At 37.7% G+C, this 17,938-nt stretch overlaps 1 protein-coding gene across 2 annotated transcripts in view; it reads right to left on the bottom strand.

The window, feature by feature from the left end:
- The window catches only part of ARHGAP42 (Rho GTPase activating protein 42), a 158,302-nt gene that overhangs the window by 7,636 nt on the left and 132,728 nt on the right, over positions 1–17,938 (bottom strand). For both annotated transcript variants that reach the window (XM_051609081.1, XM_051609092.1), the window contains 7 exons: positions 16,861–16,919; positions 15,940–16,045; positions 11,446–11,605; positions 8,620–8,764; positions 5,438–5,818; positions 1,979–2,135; positions 781–843 (listed from right to left, as the gene is read on the bottom strand). In XM_051609081.1, coding sequence (XP_051465041.1) covers positions 781–843; positions 1,979–2,135; positions 5,438–5,818; positions 8,620–8,764; positions 11,446–11,605; positions 15,940–16,045; positions 16,861–16,919 — 1,071 coding nt within the window. The remainder of the gene's footprint in view (positions 1–780; positions 844–1,978; positions 2,136–5,437; positions 5,819–8,619; positions 8,765–11,445; positions 11,606–15,939; positions 16,046–16,860; positions 16,920–17,938) is intronic.

Genomic DNA, 17,938 nt, shown 5'->3' with positions numbered 1-17,938 from the left:
CGACAGTTCCTGGCACCAGTGAGTAAAGGGATGCACAAAAAGGTATGTTCTGTCTCAAAATGCAGGGACACTTACAAGAGAGACAAGACTTTTTCCCACATCCATTTATTTGATTATCTGCCTTAGCCTACTAAAAGTCGACTGGTTAGTAATGTATAGAAGATACTGCTTCCTAGATGAACACTTAACAGAACATTTTAACTTATAAGAATGAATCAAATCCACGACATAAATGCACGCACTTGTAAATTAAATGTAAATAATTCCTGCTACAAACTATCAAGAAGAAAGGAAAACAGTTTCTTCAGACAGATACGGAAGCATGGAAGGTATGATGGGAAGGAGAGGAATTCTGGTCAAGTTAATCTTGAACTTTCCAAAGCAGCTGGTACTCAGGACTTGTTTACATGAGCAAATTACCACAAACTAGCACTCTACTGAAAGCATGTATATCCAAACAGCTGTATGGAGTAAGTACAGCACACTCATCCTAATTTAAATCCTATTAATTTACTCTTGTAGCTGTGTCCTTAAAGCAGATCACTGACCTGAGCACCTCTAACTGCGATTCCCCCAGATGACAGGACAGATAGGCTGCTGTTCTCTCTTAGATTTAGTTTCCTTCTTGAGTAAGAATGAGTTTAATAAACCACAAAAAAATTTGCATACCAAATGCTATCAAAAAGACACAGAACAAAGCTCCAACACTTCTATTTCAGTTTTTGAAGCCAGCACAAGAGGAAAGATTTTACAAATTGCTAAACACTATGAAGCACTTACCGTCCTGAAGAAATCTGTTTAATTGAACCAGTACTTTCAAACAACTGGGCTCTTGCAGCCACTCTGTAAATAAAGCAAGACCTTCCTTTATACTTTTGCCCATTAATAAAACACACAAACTAACTTCACTTTTAATCATCTGAAGACATGGATATATTTTAAAAAGTTGTTTTAATTATTAACTTAGAGAAAAAGCTGAATTCAACTCCCTATTAAACAGAATTCTTGAGAGGATAACCTAATTGAGGCCTGACTTCCACATGCTCTAGGGCCTTGCTGAGTCAGCAAGGGAATCTCAACACCCTGTATTTAACATACTATTAATGGATGGACAATAGATATATTGGAAATGCTTTTACTGCCAGTCTGACACTATCACAATGGAGCTCTGAGCTGTGCAGGATTTTTTTTTTTTTTTTTGTGCAGACACAACAGTCTGAGAAATAACTGCAGTTCCAGTTTAAAAAGTGGAGTGGCTGAATAAAGTCATGCAGTATTTGGGGAACTTCCCAGTGCTCTGCAGATCTGGAAATCACTCTTGCTCATGGGGACAGAGAAATGCTAGGTCCAAGTCAGGACTAAAGCAAAGATCTTCTGACTCTCAATTTGTGCTAAAAGCACTGAGAAACACTGTGAACCCAGATCTCAACAATCTAAATTAAAAATCTATTACTTAGAACTATCCTCCTTTCAACACAACCCCCCTCCAAAAAAAAAACCCAAAAACAAATGTTAGAAAAACCCAAATATATCAACTATTTAACACGCAGCAACTAAAGGAATTTCAGAGCAGAAGTTTTCGGCTTTTTTTTTCCTTTCTCTAATTTTGGACTTAAATAAAATCTGATGATCTTCTTGACATAACAGCATGGAGAGTAAGCAGCATTTATGCTCCTTCAAACACTAAATTCCAGAGGAACCAGAGATAATACTACTAACTTTCCAAAGATACATTTCTTTGTTATAGACCTTATCTGCAGTCTAATTAAGTCAATGAGAGTCTTTAAACTGACTTCAACAGACTTTGTGCCATGTCTCCTTTGTTTCCAATTTCAATGAAGCTAAATAAATAAATAAAAAATACAGAAATATTCAAATAAAGTAATGATTTTTCATCAACTTATGTAGCTCTCTTGGATCACTTCATAGTAGACGATACTGTAACAACACTTATCTCCAAAGGGTCTTGATGACTTACACAGATCCTGGTCTTTGATAGCCATTACTTGATGCAGTATCTAATCTTAATCTCCTGCACATTTTGGGAGGCAAATCAGGGTTTGGTAGAGTCTTTGGTGTATCTTTGTTATCTGTTGAAGATAAGCTCTGTATAGATCCACTGCAGCTTTTGTTACCTACAGAAAGCAACCAAGTTATAGGGAATATTAGAGCTAATTTGAAGTTGTTTCTCAACAAGTGTAACATGCAAAACAATGTTTTTCTTGTTGTTGTGTGGGTTTTGTTTTGCTTTTAAGCAGCAAAATAGGTAGAGAAAGTACGTACTAAGATAGAAAAGAAAAGCCAGGAGAAAAGGACCAACATCAAGAATGAAGAAATAATATTTAAATTGTGAAGGCTAAAAAACTACATTGTACTTAAATGGCTAGACAGGACATTCAGTAAAAAGTGACAATAAAAATAACATCTTTAAAGTAGTGCACTGCATGGAATTGTAGAAAAAAATCATGTTGGATCGGATCTCAGGAAATCATCTGGTTCAAACTCCTGCTCAAAGCAGCATTCATCATGAAATCAGACTACGTTAATTTGTAAGAAATTATTTCAGTATCCACAGAAGCTTCATGCATTTGCAAAACAGAATAAACAGGAATTAATGATTGTGAGTTACCTAAAACTGAGTTACTGTGAGTTAACTGTGAGTCACCTGTGAGTTACCTGTTTTTGGAATGCTGCCTTTTTGGCATATGTATTCTGCAAGACAATAACTGCATTGCTTCTGTGTTTCTTTATTCCCAAGAACAACAGATGCTTAATAATGCTTAAAAAAGTTGGCATAATACAAAGAGATCCCAAAATATGTATTGCTAATAATGTTATTCTATATATTTGAGGGTTGGAACTAGATGATTCTTAATGCCCCTTCCAACACAAACCACACTATGATTCTATGGTATTATAAACTGTTGATAATGATTATTATTATTTTACATTATTCATACTGTTAATATGACACTAATTAATTTATGGCTGTCTTAGGCAAAATCTTTTATGTCCATGTGGGCAGAGGGGAGAGAACTTTCCTAAACTTTTAGGACTTTGCAGATAATCACATAATTGCCCTACCTGTACTTGTATTAGTTATACAGACTACTGACAACTCAGTGGCAAACTCAGTCCACTCAAGCTCATTGTTTCACTGCTGGCTGTTGATCTTCATAATTCAAAACACTTGCAAATATACTGATTTTTGAGATGTTTCTTCTAAAGTCATTTCCACATAACTGTCATAGAATCACAGAATGGTTTGGGTCGGAAGGGACCTTAAAGATCATCTAGTTCCAACCCCGCTGCATGGGCAGGGAGGCCTCCTGTTAGATCAGGTTGCTCAAGACCCCATCCAACCTGGTCTTGAAGACCTCCAGGGATGGGATATCCACAACCTCCCTGGGCAACTGTTGTGGCTTAGGACAACACGACAACAAAGGAACAGCCACATGGCCACTCACTCAACTTTCCGGCTCCCCCCCCCCCCCCCCACACACACTTTGGGATGAGGACAAAGCTCATGGGTTGAGACAAAGGACAAGGAGGGTTCTTCACCAATTAAGGTCCTGGGCAAAACAGACTGAACTTGGGGAAAAAATAATAAGTTGATTTCACACAAATCAAATGCACACAGGACATAGACAACACAAAGAGCAGGGCTTGCATATGTTACCCCACCCCTCCCTTCTTCCCGGGCACAAATCACTTTGTTCCCGATTTCTCTCCTTCCTTCCCCCCAGCAGCACAGGGGGATGGGGATGGGCTTTAGAGTCAGTTCACAGGCTGGTAGTTCTTGCTGCTCCCTCATCCTCAGGAAGAAGGATTCCTTACAGTCCTTCCCTGCTTCCCCATGGGGTCCCTCCCATGGGAGAGAGTCCTCCACGAACCTCTCCTTCATGAGTCCTTCCCATGAGGTCAGGAGCTGCTCCAGCCTGGGCTGCCCACAGAGTCACGGGCTGCTTTGGGAACAGCTGCGTCCCCTGGCATCGGGGTCTTCCAAAGCTGCATAATCAGAGTCCACAGGCAGCAAATCCTCTGGCCACAAAATCCAAGTCCACTGGCCAAGTTCACCCCTCCCGGCACCTTCAGGGAATGTTCCACCACGTTCCTCCACAAGTGCAGGGGCACAGCTGCCATCTCGCCATGGGTTGCAGGGAAACTTCTGCTTGGGAACCTTCTGCCCCTTCTTCCTCACCAAACACCAGCACCACTCTCCTCCTCCAGCACAGCTCTTCTCCTCCAGCTTCTCTGCTCCCCTAAGTGTTTCTCTGCTCAGGTGTTATAGCTGTTCTTTTGTATGTTAATCCCTGAGGTGCATCTATTGTCCCTCTAATGAACCCTTGGCTGGTTTGGGAGCAGGGGGAGCTTCTCAGCTTCTTCCCAGAGCCCCTCCTGGGGCCCTTCCCCCACTACCAAAAAACCCACCAAACCAAACTAGAATAGCAACCTCTTCCAGCATCTCACCACCCTCACAGCAAAATAACTTTTTCCTGAGTCTCCTCTCCTTAAGCTTTCAACCACTGCCCCTTGTCCTCTCACAATACACCCGTGTAAAAAGCCCTACCCCAGCTTTCTTGTAGGCCCGATATAATGCTGTATCACCTCATGTACTCACAGGGGATTCACAGGCCAACTTAGCATTTAGCAGAACTGTCTAAATTAAGAAGCTATGATTTTAAGCTTCTCTGTCTTGTAAAGGAGCATTCTGTACAGGCATATTTGGAACACAGGCTCAGGTCAGGTGTTTTGAAGCAGCATTCTTCTTGTGCACTTGTTCACTGAAATTGGATTCCTGAAGTTGGGCTTGTAAACTTATGGTTGTTCTTGGACATCATGTCCATACACAGGACCATTCAGCCATAAAATTTCATGCCAGGGATGGCCTTTTTATCCCATCTGACCAGTCCTATCACAACTAAAGGCATTGACTGTAAAATCCATAACTTAAAAAAAAAAAACCCAAAAAAACCAACAAAAAAAATCACCCAAAAGCCAGGGAGATAGACATGGAGTGACAAAACTGTTACTTATTAGACATGCTAAGCCTATTGCTTTTTAAATTTAAATGCTAGCTTTGATCATTATCAATCATGTTGCAAAAAAACACTCCTTTGACACAGTGATAAACCATAGCTACCAACTCCTCTTATAAACCAGCAATCTCCTTTACAGTGGTCTAGGTGAGGCACAGCAGGATAGAGCACTCTATATTCTGAGAAACACTGACAGCTTTTAAGCTGGGTGAACTCTGCAGTTAATAGACAATGGAAAAACATCTGAAGTAGTTTGAAAACTGAAAGACCATGCCACAAAGATAATAAAAAAATCAAACCCATAAAAGATGAATGGATATCATTAAGTTTCAGATGCAGCTCTTATTTTCTAATACCTCATAGTAAACACTGAGGTCCTAAAAGACCTTGGAAATTACCTTCAGCTGATGGAATTGATCTGAGGGAAGAAGCTGAAGACCTTTTCAACCCAGACAGACTGTAAGAACTCTTTTTGGTCAGGTCTGTTGGTGGAGAGGCATTCTCTGGTCCAGTGACAGAAGCTACACTTTGGCAGTCTGACTCCACATCTGTTTTGGTCGCATCCTCCTTTGATGAGGATTCTGGACTTGTAGTCCACAGGCCCGAACTCTTCTGGCCATTAGAAGAAGGGGGCGAGGCAATCCATGGAATCCCTCCTGACTTCTCTCTGGGCTGTGAGGGCACACACTTGCTGGTGCTGTTCTGCTCAGAGGAGTGAGAAGAGAGAGATTCAATGCTGCCCATGGGAGTGCTGTCTGGACTACTGCTGTATGAGTCACCTAGGGAGGAGCGAGAGGAGGGGAGAGGGAAACAAACAAAAAACCAATTACATTCTCTAATCATATGCATTTCTCTCATGCTACCTTCAGTGCCTTTTACCTTACCTGTCATCAAATTAATTAATCTGTGGTTTCAGAGGCAGTGATTCTTAAGACAACATATCTATTTAGTTACTCTGAATTTCACATATATTCTTATATTTAACCTGGAAGAGCTGCATTTGTGGACACTTCTTTAGAGCTGGTCAATATAATGCTCTACAGTTTAAAGTACGTGGCATTTAAAGTTTGCATTTTCCAAGAACTGCTTGCAATATAAATATGCTTAGGAATACGAACAGTTACAATTCTGCAGTATTTTTGTGGTGAGCATCTTGCTGGACTTCCATAAGAAGGTGAATATGATACTTGTCACATTTATATTCTTAAATGCATGACTGCATTGCCTGCAAGCACAAGAATTAAAATTTACTTTGGTTACCAAGGTGCTGAGCATCTCTGCAGTCTAAGACTAAGCCCTAAGTCTATCAATAGATATCCTGTTTCCTGAATTGTCACACCTATCACAAAATATCTATCCTGCAGAAGGACAACTCATTCCTTACAACTTGAATATCTGATTAATTTCTTTAATTAGATTGGTATTACAGAAATGTACCTACCTACACAACAAACTTTTGCAACAAAAAGTGGGAATGCCCTAACAAAATTATCTGATGATATAAAGGAAGGAACACTCATCAGAACTGAGGAAGATCTGGCCTATAAATACAGTGAGGGCCGAATTACCTTGAAGACTGGATTCTGTCCAGTGCGTCATACACCGGTTTACAGTAGGATTTGTTCCCAAAAGCTAGGAGATGTAATTCACAAAATTCACAAGAAGCGGAGACTATATATTCTTCAACCACACAGTAGTTTTAAGATACAAACATGATACAGCTACTTCCATCTACATGTTTCATATAATTATATAATCATAGAATCATTAAGGTTGGAAAAGACTTTAAAGATCACCAAGTCCAACCATCAGCCCTACAACCCTGTGACCACTAAACCTCCCAAGGGACCATGTCTACCCATTTTTTTTAACACCTTGGCAATAAGTGACCATAACCACACAAAATACTACAGGTAAGTCCACAAATACCAGTACCTTGTATAGTGGATCTGCCAAGAGTAGTGCCAGTGGTAGAGTAATCTGAAATATTCTGCTAATTTCTGGCCAGAATTCTTGTATTCCAGATTAGATTGTCCCCTATCTTGTCTCTTCACAGAGCATTAGTCACTTGAAAACTGCAAGACTGGCTGAAGCCTAACTTTGTCAGATAGATTTTTGATTATTCCCCACTGTTTGAAACCTCATTTGAAATCTCGTGTTGCCATGCCATACCAGATTCCTTAATTTCCTGCAATATAATTGTCTATGCTGCCTTTAAATTATGACTTAAAACCATCTAATACTTCAGAATTTGCTACTGTCAGAAGCCAAGGCTCTCTTTTGCCTTTCTCAGCCTTCCAGACATAAGTGAGATCTTAACTGGAACTTGTGTAGAAAGTGTTAAGCTTGAGCTATAAGCAAAGCACATGTGGAGAGCCCCTGGGTCAGGCCTAGTTTCAATCCAAATGCCAGTACAAGACAGCTATCTGAATAAAAAAGTGGGAGCTTGCACATGGTCTACAAAATACTTGCAGAGAAGCCCCTGGGTCAGGCCTAGTTTCAATCCAAATGCCAGTACAAGACAGCTATCTGAATAAAAAAGTGGGAGCTTGCACATGGTCTACAAAATACTTGCAGAGAAATGCCCCTTTTTTATGCTGGCATCCATGGTAGTTACACAGTGGAAAAAAAAGTTGAAACTAGCACGGTTACTCATATGGTGAATGAAACTGATGGTTCCCCTGTAACTTCTTACTCAGGATCCCACACCATTCCCACTGGCAGTTGACATGTAGACAGGCTCTCATTTAGTATTATTAAACTGTCACTGGTAGGAATCATGTAATAAAAACCTATGGAAAATTGCAGACTGAAGAATTACTACAGATCCTCAGGAACAGATGTACCTTAACTGTCGATTAATTTGGTGTACCAGTTTCACATAAATCTTGAGCAACCAAAGGACACAAGTTCTTTTGGAAGTCTGCTGCAGCAGTAAAACTATTAACAACATAATCTTTCCTACTGTTTGGTACAGCCAGTAAATAAAAAAGCAATGTCGAACTAGATGAAAATGAATGAAGTTAAAAGTTTTTAATAGACGTATTTACATTAAAATGAATAAGGACTCTAAGCAGTAAGTAATTACACACATAACTCCCTACTGTTTAACATTAAGTCATATGATAACTATACTGTTTTTCCCCAAAGTATGTAGGTGGAAAAAGCCAAGTAATGGTTTTGGTCTGCTGACATTGACTAAATTACATTTATTACAGGAGGAGATGAAAGCTTCTACTCACGGTTTCCCAAAATTAACAATTATCTTGTAAGAAGCTCCATATAACAAACTCCTTGGAGTTTTAAAGCAGATTACATTTAGATTAGAATATAAAGTCCATAAAGATTTTTGAACACTGTATGAAATACAAGACCTGCCTAAAATGGAACATTCTTCCTCATCTGAGAGCAGCCAGAAATGCAGTCACTCACCAGTGCAGCTGTGACTCACAGAGGTTAAGAAGCTGACAAAACTCCATCTGTTACACTTGTAATTGTTGGAATAAAATACTTACTGGATATTATTCAGGAAACTTAAGACATAAAAAGTAAGATAATGAATCAACAAGGACAAACTTACTGTCAGGATCTGCTAGACATGGTGTATATCTTCCTTTTGGTTTACGTGAACCTGTGGAGAGACAAATTGCTCTTGTCCTTCTTGAACCTGATCGGGACTGAGGTTGGGGAAGAGGAATATTGGGGTCTGGTGCAGTGTGAAATATCTGTATGATTAAGAAAACAGGGAAAAAACATTACATAAACAATACTCTTCTCTTACCAATACTTCCATTACTAATCCATTTGTTTTCCTCACCACTGCACCTGAAATTAATGCTGTCATAGTCTCATACATTACAAAAGAATAAATTCACAGCTTTGCTCTGATCTCATTTTACAATCCAAGAGCCACAATACTGACTTGTACTTAAAATATATACTAATTATATTAAAATATTTGTTTAAATAGCTCTATTTTTTCTAGCCCTTGTTAAGTGTGTAATGGTCTAAATTGTGAAACACACGATATGTGCTTACAACTAACTCTTGTCCAAGAAGCAATACATTTTTATAAATATTATGAAAAGATTGAATTTTTTCTCTATGTTCCTGTGAAAACTTTTGTATGTCACAGAAATTTCTTACAGTTGTAACTTATTAGAATCCATTTTTTTTATTTCAGAAAAGCACTTTATTTTGCCAAATGTGTAAAGTTTGATGAAGAATATCTTTATATTTGGAGCATCTCCTGATTTTAATCTTTTACATACCACTGCTACCACTGGTTAATTTTGGACTTCATTACTGCAGAAAAAAGTAGATTTTGGGGGTTATTTGACTACTGCAATCTGACACAGGTACACAGGAGGTTTTAAAGAACTATTTGCTGACAAGCATGGCAAGCTTGACAGCATGGACAGTACAGAAAGTTCAGTACTTTGGGTGACTTTCATTTGTATCACCTGTTCTACAATATCCAAGATGTGCAGCAGAGGTCTTTAAAGACCCCAAAAGCCCTCTTGGATACTCTAGTAAAAATGATAATTGCTTTAGAGGATGGCCAAAGCAAAAATATAACAAAAAAAAATATGCATGTTTTTCTTTCGGATGTCCTTTCTCATCTATTACTCCCAGTGTAGACTGTAAACTCTATTGAGTATGGTCTTCTGTGGAAAAAAGTAGAATTAGCTCTGAGGAGTGCAGAAGAGATTTTGCAGATGAAGACTGCCTATTCAGTCAAGCTACTGAAGGAATCAGAAGTGTCCAATCTCCAGAGTGTAGACAGGGTCAAGTGTCATAGGTTAAATACCATGCAATGCCAGAATACACTTCTGTGAGGATTTCTGGATCCCCTATCAATATGGCAGTCCCAGGGGAGGATGAAGTGAACAATGAAAAGATACCTCCATGCCACTCAAACAAGTGGAAGAAAGTAAACATACTTGTATGTTAGCAAATACTTTAACGGACATACTGAGATGCTCTTGAAGTACATTAACACTGTATTAGGCATTAGTGAGTAGTACATAAATATAAAAATATGTCTGTAGACAAAGAAATAGTCCAAGAGTTATTTTGGTTGTGTAGCCATGATCTTTGTGTTGAATGGGTTTGTAATTTTCTGGAGGGGAAATTCAGTGTTGGAAACAATGCAATATGTTTTGGAGTTACAGGCAAGGAGGCTACCTGTATCATACCAGTTGGAGGTATTTGAAATATAACTGAGGATAGCAAGCAGTACTGTCAGTACTTACTGACCAATCAGTGCAGGGGATCCTGGTACTGACCAAGAACTGCCCCTTAGGTGAGTAACATGAAATGGAAGAAACCCAAAGGTTTTTGTTTCGGTAGTCATCAGAGAAGGTGATATAAATTAAAAAAAGATCCCACAAATTAAATTTATTTTGATGACCAAGTGAAGGAGGTCTTGACTGTTTTGCTGAGTTCTGAAATAAAATGGTTTAAAATAAAATATCTGAGAAGACTTTTCAGTGAAGCTGATATCTGCAATGGTAGTGACTGGACGTGTTTCAAGATTTCATGGATTTTCCTTCTCAAGGCCTGAAACAGGTCTTATTAAATATTCCAGGAAATAGTTTGAGATGGATCTTTGCAGTCACTGGTCTCTTTGGGGAAAACAAAATAAACCAGGCAGTCACAAACATGCCTTTCTCCAAAGCAAAAGAAGTACCTAGAGAAGTTTTTATGTTCCAGACTATTCAAGAACTTTTAAAAGCTTTTAAATCACAAAGACATGATGGGCTTAAAACTTGCAAACAGGAATAAAACTTCATCTAAGATACTTTTTTTTCTTCTTTTTTTTTCTTTTTTACTTTTGATCTAATACTACACACATGAAAACTGACACAGCACACAGAAATGGGGCTTGTGCTGGAGATCCACATTCATGTTGTTCATGAAAAGAGGAACTGAAGGATAGTTGGGGTTTCATGACATTAGGTGGGACTAGGTGTCCACTGAGCCACCGATGAATCCCAAAAGGGTAGCAGTGCTCAGAAAGTCTGACGTGATGTACTCAGGGGAGAACCCATGCATTCACCCAGAGTGAACCTTCATACACTGCTAGCCAGAGAGAGACAGAGGAGCTGGGAGCAAAGTCATGACCTTTTCATTGTGTTTCTAGATATGAGAAAGACAGCAATCTTCAGAGAGCAACTGAAGATTCAGGGCAACTCCTTCAAAACACAATAGATTAAGCCTTGGATCTGTACCTTGCACAGCCACAAGACTTGCTAGGAATCCAGATCCATAGCATGGGATGAGAGGAAGGTATTCTTCTTGTCAATCACCTTCTACAAATGCTAGTTTTCTTATTTGTAAGATCTCCAGGATGGTAATGAAATTAAGATAAAGCTCTATCACAAAACAGATAATGTCTTTCTACCTTTTCATAATGCTCTATGAGAATTTCAACGACGATATTCTGAAACTTAATGTTCATCATAGCAGCCACGGTTTCTTCTTGGGCTCTCATCAGAGTTGGTCCAAAGATAACACCAAGGTTGGATACAGTCATTAGATTTTGCTGACTGTGTAACGATACCCTTTAAATGAACACAAACAATATACAATTAAATAGTTGTGCTAAATTACAACATCAACAAGCAAAAAACTTGTAAAGACTATTTCTTTAACAGGATCCTAAGTCCATGCCTGCCCTTTAAAAACCTTTTCTCAACTTTTATTAGAGTTAAAATGCAGTGCAGTACAACTACTGTATTTCTGCTATGGATCTCATTCTGCAATAATTGAATAGATAATGAGCACGTTTCCCTAGAGTGTGTATGTTTCTTATTTAATTGACAGGGAAAAGCAACTATCTTTGAAGGTGTCCACAGAGTGATCCAGACAAACTAACGTTTAGGAGTCTTAGGCAGATATATCTCTCCAGTCATTATATAGGAACTTGAATATGGGATGTCAGATTTACTGAAAATACTATGATATAATGGAGGTCAACCATATACCTTAGCTTTCATGTAAAGGCAAGAAATTTAGTCACCGACAACACATGCACTGCAATTTAATAATTCATTGAAAACACCAGAACAATGATATCCATGGAACAAGTGTTTCTGTGGTATAGATAACACTAGGTGATCGTAATGACATATTCTGGCTTTAAAATATATTAACCTTTTGCTTCTGTATATTCTGTTATCACTTACTGTATCTTTTCTTTAATTTTTCTTCTTAATGTATAACTTAAAAACTTATTTTTTCCAATAATTTATCAGGTAGTAAAATGAAAAACATCAATCAGTAATCCTCAATGCCCCTTTTGTCTTCTTATGAATATGATTTGTCAAATAAAAAAATCATATAATCATAAAGCCTTCAAAACAACTACCAGTGATTCCTCAGTTACAGCTGCCCTATTGTCTCATGTCTAAGAAATAACAGGCCAAGTAAAGGTTTGATAACTGTCATAATCCTTATATTTAATGAATCTGCTACCAAATAGTATCAGTTATTGAGGCACTTCTTCATATTTTTCTCTCCTCACTGCTGTCTGCTACTACTGTCACGCTGAGCATTTTTAGACGTTTCCTACATAAAATAACACACCTTTAAAAATTAAGAAAGAGTAAAATCTGTAAAAAACTGGAAGACCAGCAAGTAGGAGAAAAATTTTCTGGTTTTCTCTGACAGCCTTGAGCAATCAGGTTTATTCCTTATAATGAAGTAATGCTCCCTTCATATTTGGAACAGTAACGTTTTTAGCACTCCATTTACATCGAGAAACAGGAAAAATATGGGAAAGGGGTTTGTATGGGAGACAACATGATTATATACTGCAGGAAAAAAAATGCCTATCTTCTTATATGTTTCCTATGTTGCTTCATTAAGTTGTGCAAAAAAATACTTTCCAAAATTTTATTTCAGACAGACGTGGTGGCAGATACTGTTATTTAGAAGTCATATAATGGAAAATTACTACCTTGTTAAAGCGCATTTTCAGCCAATTATCTTAATCTAATTTTCTTTGTAACAGATGTTATGCTTGGCTTAGGTGACTAAGGCATGTTTGGGAAGTCCATTAGTATTCTGTTGAAAATGGAATTCTATGAGTTCTAGGTTCTAGGAGTTCTAGGCTAGATAGTAAAACCTATAAAAAGTATCTCTTTGCAATGTTACTCTGCTTTGTGCTGCACAATAACTGTTAAGGTCTCTTACAGAAACATTATAGTCTCACAGCATAAGGAAGAGCTTAGTGTTTGTCCTGTGCTTGGGTTTCCCTGGTTACAAATTTGGTAGCTTGGTTATAAAAGGAATGGTGATTTAATAACATTGTAACTAGGAAGGACTCCATACAAAGCATTTTGAAGGTTCAATTTCTTGCAAAAGAGAAAAAACCCAGGACTGTGAATGGATCATTTTGAGAAACAATTTCCCCTGACCTCGTCCTGCTGTTGCTTGGCTACTGAATACATACAGGCCGAGGTAAAACTGCATTTCAGGTAGCTGTAAGGCATTAATTAACGTGCAGTTGCTTTCTCCTTAAAATCTCTTCCTTTGATGTATCACCAGTACAGTTTTGATACTGTCCGACTGTGCTGTTAGTGTATCACACCCAAGAATAGTTTATTCATTAAAGCAGACAGGTAATTTGACTAGCTTCCTTTGACTAGGAAGCTTTAAAACAACAAAAAAATTGTTATCTATCTGAAATAACAGAATTTCCCTGTCTGCCAAGCAGCTGACTGAGCTTATACTTGTACAGTATCACCTTTCTGCAAGGTGCTTTTTAGGATATGCTAGTTTTGTTTATTTGTTTTTAGTATGATCTACATCCCACAACATGTAGCTCATATTAAATTTTGCACAGTGACACCTATCTCAAGGTAGGCAAAGACATAAAGACCTTAAGACCTAAACCAAGAAAAAATATTATTTTCCTTACTTTATAATGCATATTTAAAAGCACAGTTTATCATCTAGACACAAAAGCACACATCAAGGAATTGAGCAGCTAAAAGAAAGGATGCACATTTTGAAATTGGATTTTAAACAAAAGAATGAAGCAACAGGAGGCTGTTGTTTTTGTCCTATTTTTCCTTTTATATAAAATTAGGTACTTTATCTGCCATTTGTTCCTTGAAAAATCTCAACACAGTGGTAGGAAAAAGATGAGGAAGGAAGACAACTAATACACTCAAGGCACTAATTTTATTCAGTCTCATTAGAATTGCTAGCATAAACAACAGCTGGCAAATTATATCAGAAATTAGAAGGGGTGAATTGAATGTTGGGAAGAAGAGAACTGAAAGTTTTTAGTACAAAACTGTAAGATTAAATTTATCAGAAATGTGACAGGCAAAGAGTTAAAGAGAACAACTGAAACTGCCAGCATGCTTTTTCCTGGAAATGCATCTAAGGTAATATTGAGAATAAAAAGGCCAGGAACAGAGGTCAAGAAAGAAATGTTTGCCTATAACTAATTCTGTGTAGAAATACATCACTTCCTATGTATACGTATTTCTAATTTTGGGGTTTCCAGACTAGCAGCTTTTTCAAAATAATTAATCCCTCATTAAACAGTTAAACTCTTTAGAGAGTCAGAAAGCAGTAGATACTGTATTTTTTAGCTAATCAAACAGCTCTGTAAGGAAACCTAGGAAACTTGCTTTCACCTTGTTCTCTAGGTTACTCCGTGTGCAACAAGATGCAATGTCTCCCTAATCAGATTTTGCAATGGAAGCATTCACAGCAGCTCCCTATCATGTCAGTGCTCCAGGGGCTAAGGACAAAAAGGGCTAAAAATAACTTACTAGGTCTAAATTATTTCCTATCAAAGAAATTTTCAGAGTTCTCACATTTACAACAGGAAGCAAAACTGCATTAGGTTCCACTGTAGACTGTTTACTGCAGGCTGTAGCTCAAGCTGTGATCAAAAAAGCAAAATTGCTGGGATGTAATGAACGGAATGAAAACAATATGGATCTCTCGTGCCTTCTACATATTTCAGTCATGTGGGCCTTATATGAACAACTATTCACATTCACAGATCATTGGTAAATGTATTAAAAAGTATACAGCATCCTGATTCAGAAAGAATAATATGTATTAAAAAGTATTCAGCAAATACCAGTGAAAACTGACTGAACATTTACTAAAACTTACATGAGTGATGCTTGATGCAGAAACAGGAAAAATTACAATGTAATAAAGCTATATAGTCATAGCTACTGATACAGAGAGACAGAAGAGAATAAAAACTTCCTTGTCTCACAGCACATGCTAAGTGTAATTCAGCGAAGACAAAAGCTCAACAAAAAATGTGAATGAAATGCAAAATCTTTTCCATCTGACATTTAATTAATAGTCAGAGTAGCTGATGAAACAAGGGAGATTCAAAAGTGTGTTTGGACATTTATATAGATACCAAAAATATAAATAATAATACTTCAGATTAGTGTTTTCAAATGATGCTACACTTCAGAGCTTTTAGAGAGAAAAGTAAGATCAAACATGGACAATTATTATCACGTTAGTCTACTTTCCATTTTTGAAACAGTGTGGGACTTTGAGTCAGATTAAAAAGAGCATTTCCTATCAAGCTGAGCATAGTTCTAGACACTTCTTAAATTTAATTAGTGCCAATTCCTGTAGTAGGTAACAATGTGAATGAAAACATTGAGTGAGTTTATTTTATAAACATAGTTGGTATCTTGGTGACTCTTTATGGTGTTATTTTTTATTTTGTTTCTACAGTCAGTATTCTTCATCTATGTTGAGAACAGCATTTTAGAAAGTCAATGTAACTTCAAGTGGCATTGTTTCAACAAAGCAAATGGATTAAGCAACAGTGACAAATTTAAGGCAGAAACAATTACATCTTACAATAATGCCAAAGAGAAAAATAAAAAAGAATTACTTGACCAAGTGCTTGATAAGGATGTCCAGCATCTCTCTGTTCTTCTCTGGTAACTTATGCACAAGTGCATGCACTGCCTCAACTCTGTAATTCTGATCATCTGACTCTATTACACAGAAAACAAATATCATTGATAAATTAGAACACATGCTAAGATGTGACTACAGATAGCACCAGTGCCTCTATGTTAATACACACATGCATTGCAAGGAGCCAAACACAATGAACTTTTAATATGATAAGAACAATCTGTTTATATTTATTACAAGATTCTTAAATTTGTACTTCAAGTAACTTGCTGTAAGCAGTTACCACTGATACCAGAAACAACAAAATTTGTGACAATTATGACCCAATGTGCCACTTCAGTGAAATCCAGGATTTTACCTCTTTGTTTTTAAAGTATCTAAAATTCTCTTTTATTCTTATCAAGGCAAGAGGAAACAGGGAAATAGCTTCAAATTCTAACCTGGAGTAATTACAAAAGGAGCCTTACTATCTCTCTATCTAATTACTCCATTTGTGTAAAGGAGATAATTATCACCCCCTCAAATTTTTCAAGGCAAGCATGGAAAATAAATGTCCTTGGATGAGAAAAATGAATGCTATCAAAGATTTATCCACCCATATAAAACAAACAAATGAACATAAATCACGGCTTAAAATTTAATGCAGAGGGCAGTCCCACAGAACCTCTAAAAGGGTCAGAACCAACCACTGAACAGCTTCATCTACTGTGACATCTCTATTTTGAGGGCTTTCATGTGGCACTGGGCTGTCACATACTGTCACGTGGAAGAACTCGGATCCATGGCTGGATCACTGACTAATAGACCAAGGAGAAAAAAAGGATAATAATGGAGGAGATTAAGGGTTTAAAATAGAATTAATTTAATGAAAATGTATTATTTCTTTACTTACTGACAGCAACAATGAAATCTTTGTGCAGCTTGAAAGTCATCAGCGGTTCTGAAAGACACCTGGTTGTAAACAATATTAAAAAGAAAATTTAAACAAATGCATTACTGAAAGTCTTTTTTAAGTTTTATGGGTGTGATTATGATCGCCTTCAACGTCTGCATAATATATATTGGTATGTTGTAGGAAACTCTATTCAGCGATGAGTGCAAGTAGTATACAACTCAATCATACACATAGTCTGAAAATCTTGGAGTTGAAGCTGGTATTACCATGTAGGTTAGTAAGGGAAATACTACTGGCACTGACTTCAGCGCAGAGACTCACTGTTTTCTGGCTTCCATACTGTAGAACAGGAATAAATGCAGCTGCAATACATGGGACAGTGGGCTGCAGAAGCAATCTTTTGCCCAACGATGAAAACACGACGAAATTCAGGATTAAAATTCTGATCTGATAAATTCTACAAGAAGCATCCTCTGAAAGGCAGACTGTGAATTGCCTTACAGACACAAACACACAGCTACTGCTACATGACCTGCTAATTTCACAAATACAGTATCTTCAATGATTTGTGCTTTTGAAGATGTGTTATAAACTTCTTCAACCAACTATGGTAATTGTGGGAGTAATTAGACTTATGTGGGGAAGAAAAGAACAGTTTCCCACATAGACACATTAGCCTTACTTCGGTCACTGGGAAAGTCATGGAGCAAATCCTCCTGGGGACTATCACAAGTCAACTGAAGCACATGACTGGGAAAAGTCAACATGGATTAACCAGGGGCAAATTGTGCTTGACAAACCTGATCACCTTCTATGACAAAGTAACCTGCTAGTTTGATTCAGGGTGGGCAGTGGACATCGCCTACCTGGACTTCTCCAAGGCTTTTGATATGGTCCCCACAGCCTCCTCCTGGAGAAACTGACTCGTTACAGCCTTGACAAATGGTCTGTGTGGTGGGTGGGGAACTGGCTGACAGACCATACCCAGAGGGTGACAGTAAATAGTTACTCCTCAAACTGGAAACCAGTCACAAGTGGGGTCCCCCAGGGATCCATATTGGGCCCAAGGCTGTTT

The sequence above is a fragment of the Apus apus genome, chromosome 1 (assembly GCF_020740795.1).
Source record: "Apus apus isolate bApuApu2 chromosome 1, bApuApu2.pri.cur, whole genome shotgun sequence".
Taxonomy (NCBI): domain Eukaryota; kingdom Metazoa; phylum Chordata; class Aves; order Apodiformes; family Apodidae; genus Apus; species Apus apus.
The sequence above is the reverse complement of the archived record's forward strand: the minus strand, read 5'-3'. Positions and strand labels throughout refer to the sequence as shown.